Source organism: Bidens hawaiensis, unplaced genomic scaffold, assembly GCF_021521415.1.
Source record: "Bidens hawaiensis isolate Kalapana, Puna unplaced genomic scaffold, B.hawaiensis_p1.1 tig00009657_1, whole genome shotgun sequence".
Taxonomy (NCBI): Eukaryota; Viridiplantae; Streptophyta; class Magnoliopsida; order Asterales; family Asteraceae; genus Bidens; species Bidens hawaiensis.
This window is the reverse complement of record NW_027491723.1, coordinates 71,910-77,582: the sequence shown is the minus strand read 5'-3', so window position 1 is coordinate 77,582 and position 5,673 is coordinate 71,910. Positions and strand designations below refer to the sequence as shown.

General features: G+C 32.9%; 1 protein-coding gene across 1 annotated transcript; it reads left to right on the top strand.

The window, feature by feature from the left end:
* Positions 1-1,226: 1,226 nt before the first annotated feature.
* On the top strand, positions 1,227-5,422 carry LOC143533229 (mitogen-activated protein kinase kinase kinase 1-like). The gene is made up of 9 exons (XM_077028076.1): positions 1,227-1,333; positions 1,529-1,613; positions 2,098-2,160; positions 2,972-3,129; positions 3,211-3,283; positions 3,349-3,408; positions 3,976-4,089; positions 4,620-4,894; positions 4,941-5,422. The coding sequence occupies exons 1-8, from the start codon at positions 1,227-1,229 to the stop codon at positions 4,782-4,784; spliced, it is 825 nt and encodes a 274-aa protein (XP_076884191.1). The 3' UTR covers positions 4,785-4,894; positions 4,941-5,422.
* Positions 5,423-5,673: the final 251 nt, after the last annotated feature.

Below are 5,673 nucleotides of genomic sequence, written 5' to 3'. Positions count from 1 at the left end.
TTAGAAATAAATTCTAAAGTTTTTCTTAAGTTAGGGGAGATGTGTGTTCATTTCTATATTCATGATTTAGCTGGACTGATTTTCTCTAGATTTTATTCGTCTTTTAAAGCTCTTCTACACCTCATTTGACTACACCATCTTTTTCTCAGTTCAATTATATAATACTTTTTACAGGTAATTCTCTTTCTTTCAATTTCAAAAACACACACTCATATGAGGAATAAGTAGTTTGTATATATAGAAAATGAGTTATGAAGTCTTTGGTGAATGCGAATAATAACATGAAGCCCTAAACTTTATCTTAAATTATAGGGATTCGTTCATATGAAGGTTGGGTGGTAACATAGTTTGGGTATAAAATATGAGGTCAATAGTTCAATTATCACATAGCGTAACATATAGTGGTTTAATGGCTTCTCTAAATCATTGCACAAAAGTTTTAACTCTATAACCACTCAAAATTTATTTTTTAATAGCAACTCTATTGTCATGTTAAGCAGTTTTCAAGCCATGGTTTTGTGAGCAAGCATTAGTAAAAATACAAGGAATTATGATTATCTATGAAAACCGCAAAACCAATTGTACGTCTTGCTAGCTCAATTTTTTATTTTTTTTGGTGGGTGGTTCTAAAATGAACAAGCTTTTTCTTGAACATTTTTGTAAGCCAGAGAAAAAATATAACGAGACCCTTACACAATGACCATTTCTTCTTGAGAGGTAAATTTACTTGAATTTTAAATAACTCTTGTAATCAAGCATTAGTAAAAATGTAGTTCAATACTACTATTCTAGTCGGGGGCTCAGGGCACAACGCACATATTATTATTATTATAATAGATTTAATTGCATGAATTGGTGCCTCTATATCATTATTCCTTTTTGTTGCCTTGGGTACGTAGGGTCAAATTCATTTTGGTTTGCTGTTGAAACACACCTAGTTAAGAATAAAACATGGTTTAGGTCTCAAAGCATTTTCCATTAGAACAACATCTACGTTTAAATTAATTCAATTAAATAATATTTTTTTAGTTTTTTCAGTTAGTTTTGCACCTTGTTCGATTTACATCCACCCGCAAAAAGTATTAATTAAATAAAAAAAGGATATTATAGTGTGCAAAGACGACTTGTAGTTGGTTGCGTATGATATGGGTTCGACTCACATCATGATGACTACCAACACTTGACTCTGACCAATTTAAGGTGAAAAATGTTAGTATCTGTTAATGATGATGCCATCAACAACTACTGATCAAGGGGTTTGGCACAAGGGTGATTGCATTGGGACTGGTTCCTCAGGTCCTGTTTACCAAGCTTATATTATTATTAATAATCAGTAAGTCATGTTTCATTCTCACCAACATCAATGCACACTACCTATACAACTTAGTTGCATGTAGATTATTCTTGTTCAAATCATAGCTACTTCATAATAATCTTCTTCTTTTTTTAATTTATTGTAATATGAATATGTTGTGCTAATAGTTTGCATGTCATCCTCTGATATAATTTTTTTTTATTTTGTTTGCAGACTTGGGCTCTCTTTTGCTGTGAAGGAGGTATCTTTCCTTGATCAAGGTAGCCAAGGAAAGCAGAGCATTCTTCAACTTCAACAGGTGATATTATCAATAATTTTTTTATCGTTTCTTCGTGTATATATTATAGGTTTAATATCAATCATATCCTGAGTTTCTTCATACTTGAACAGGTGATATTATCAATAATGTTTTTTCCTTCTAATCTCGGGTGGGCAAAAGTGAAATTGCACTAATTTTGACGTTATTTTACTAATCTCGTGAAAATAACGTTAAAAGTGACGGACGGTTAATCAGGCATCATGTAGTGGCGTTGATAGCTGAAAGATAAGGGTACATGCACCGATCAGCCGGTGTCCCGATGATTGAGTGCTATGTGCCTTATGTCCAAGGCTTGATGCAAAACTACTATCGAGCCGGGGGTCTCACCGGAAGCAGCCTCTCTATCCCTATGGGGTAGAGGTAAGGCTGCCTACATCTTACCCTCCTCAGACCCTACCATAGCTTTGCTATTGGTGGGATATACTGAGTACGATGATGATGATTTTTTCCTTCTAATTTTCAGGAAATATCTTTATTAAGTCAGTTCCAACACAAGTACATAGTTCAATATCTTGGAACAGATAAGGTATGCATTTCCTCTCAACTTCTTTCTTACACAATTACATACGACTTGAGGCTTTAGATTTGATGATAGAGTAACAATCGGTTGAAATTTGATCATCTTTTTATAAATATCGTTGCGCCTATTCTAGATACAGTTAAGCTGTTTTGATTCCAATGTGTAGGCCTATAAACAAACCGAACGTTTGGTGAACTGTTCGGCGAGAATTTTGTTTAAATAAACGAACGTACATGAACAAAAAAATTTGTGTTCGTTGAACGAACATGAACACGTGTTTTGTTAATTTGTTCATTTATGTCCGTTTATTTATGTTCATTTATGTCTGTTTATTTATGTTCATTTACATACTAATAGCAAATAATTAAACATTAACTGGAAGAGTTATCTACCTAATGGTTTTGTTCATTTGTGTTCATTTAAGTGTGCTTAATTATATATGTTTGTTCATGTTTGTTTGTGTTCATTTACATTTGTTTATATATGTTTGTTTATCTTTGTTCATTTATGTTGGTGAAATGATTGTTCAGATTTTAAATAAACGAATATAAACAAACACGAACATGTTCATTTTTTAAATAAGCAAACAAGAACACAAAATATGTGTTCGATTAAGTGTTGTTGTTCGTTTAAAGTTACGTTGACAAACACGGACATGCCCTTTTTCGTGTTCGTTCGGTTTGTTTACAGGCCTACCAAGGTGACATAATAATATGTTGATTATAAACTCTGCTGTAAAGTGAAGGTTAACCATTGCTACTATTAACCCGTAAACCATATTTAGATAACAAAATAATTTTACAATAAAATGATATAGGATGGTGACAAGCTATATATCTTTCTTGAGCTTGTGACTGGAGGTTCACTGGCAAAGCTGTACCGACAGTATGAGCTGCAGGACCCGCATGTCTCGGCTTACACCAGGCAGATTTTGAGTGGTTTGAATTACTTGCATGAACGAAATGTGGTTCACAGGTAAAGCACCCTCTTTCATTTTGGTACTAACCGAGGTTCTATCAAATTTAATTAATTTGAGTTTTATTAAACGTTCGTTAGGGATATCAAATGTTCTAATATATTGATCGATGCAAGTGAATATGTAAAGCTTGCAGATTTTGGGTTGGCAAAGGTAACGAAAATAACACAACATTTTATTATTTCATTATCATTTTTTTAAAACCATATGGTTAACAGGCACTCACATTGAATGACATCAATTCTTGCAAAAGGGCTGCATATTTTATGGCACCAGAGGTTAATTTTACTTTTATTTTTATTCTGGGAATATATCCGCTAATAGTAACCAAGTTTCTTCGGTGTTCATAGTTCAACTAAAGTAATTCATATATATTTTTTCTAACTATATAAACCACCCAAAAGTTAAATTATCGCTCCATTACTGTGATTTATTTTTATAAATATTAAAATTTGTTAAAAATATATGAATCTTGATTACTACTTAATAATTTATTTATTTGTTTTTTTCAACTTTAACCTGAAGCAAGAGGTAATAGTGAAGATTATATTATAAATGTTAAAATTTGTTAAAGATATATCTATATATATATATATATATACTTTTTTTTCCAGTTTTTCAAGTCACTAAATAATAACTAAACTTCAGAATTGTTCCATTTATGTCAGCTTCACAAAAATAATTACTAAATAGTAACCTAGTTTCATATACACGCCATTTAAGTCGCGTAACATTAAAGATTTCAGCATTTATAAAAAAATTTACAACAATGGAACAATAATAAAACTTTTGAATGATTCTTATAATTAGAAAAAAAGTATTGAGTGACTTGAATGTATCCTCAGGTTGTTAAAAATAGATCAGACAACGGTTTTGGACTTGCAGCTGATTTATGGAGCCTCGGTTGCACTGTCTTGGAGATGCTATCACGTAAAATTCCATACTACAACATAGAAATGGTATGAATAAAATTTACTATAGTATCTGATATTTTTTCTTAATAAATCGATGTTAGAGATTGTATGATAGAGTCTAGGATCAGGACTCAAACAAATGATTCGATTACTTAGATAAAAGACCCAATTCGAGAAGGGTTAGTCTCCATTTTACAATAGAACTTGATATATTTTAGATAACTCAGACTATTTAGAATAGAAGAGACCTAGCTTTATTTATACTAAAAGGGTCATAAGGAGTTTCTCCACTAAATACGCCTCTTGACTTTGACTCCCCTAATTAAGCGACTTTGACTCCTTATGACTTTGACTAGGTTCAATAAATAACTTTGACTTTGACCCTACCCTTCTTTTGTGATGGGTTCGTATCATTGTATGAATTGAAAGTACAATTTGGGAGGCTTTAGACTTGTTTGACCTGTTTCCTTTGCACTCATTTGTATTTAACAAAATAACCGCATGTTTGTATCGTTGTATGAAGCACCCGCATATTGGTGTAAGCTGTAACAACTAACCATGGTTTGATTTAACAGTCCGCAGCACTGTTTAAGATTATCAAGGGTGAACTTCCTGATATTCCTAATACGCTGTCAGCTGAGGCCCGTGATTTCATACTTAAATGTTTGCAAGTTAACCCGGATAATCGGCCAACTACTGCAGAACTACTGGACCATCCGTTTGTGAACCGGTTAACTTGATCCGTAACCAGCGAGCACGGATGAACTATATTCTATGAATATTTGTTAGATGTTATGAATCTTTTAATGTTAATGTCCAACTCTTGTATGAATAATGATATCATCTGCCAGTTTTATAATTAATTTGGTCATTTTACTAACTTATTATAAAGGTAGGTTTAAAAACAACCATTAGTTTCTCCATTTTATGTGTTTAGTGTTTGCCAGTGCTAAATGATACACCATGTTTTATGTGTTTGTGTACCAAAAATAGACAGCACGAGTAACGGGTCAAAACGAGTTTACCCAAACTGCAGTCCATTTCCTTAAGTTTGGTTCTGAGTTTAATCCAACCAAGCAATCACCTTTTAATTTCTTCAACAGTGAACTCGATGGAATAAGAGCGAGAAAAGAAGACACTCGCATTCCTATGCTTCCAAATAAGCCACAACGAGGAATAGATAACTGCTTTCATTAAACGCCTACCCATGATTTGATGCGGGTCCCCTGCGACGTCAGATGTTCAAAAGAAATCAGGTGTGTCAAGTCCCGAGCCTCACCAAACCAAAATTGCCCTCCAAACCGCTTTAGCCCGAAAGCAGTCTAAAAACGCTTGTTTCGTTGTTTCAATCTCAGAAGCACACACATACGACAGTTATAATTAGCCTGATATTGGTAGATTATTTATCTAAACAAAATCTAAGCATCCAGTAACATGGTGACACGTGGAAACGAAGATAATTTTTGGATATCTAGTTGATAATGCCATATTATTTTATCTAAACAAAATCTAAACATCCAGTATCATGGTGACACGTGGAAACGAAGATAATGTTGGATATCTAGTTGAAATACACTACATATGAAACATATTACATGCATAAAGTAAAACACACATACATAAAAACCA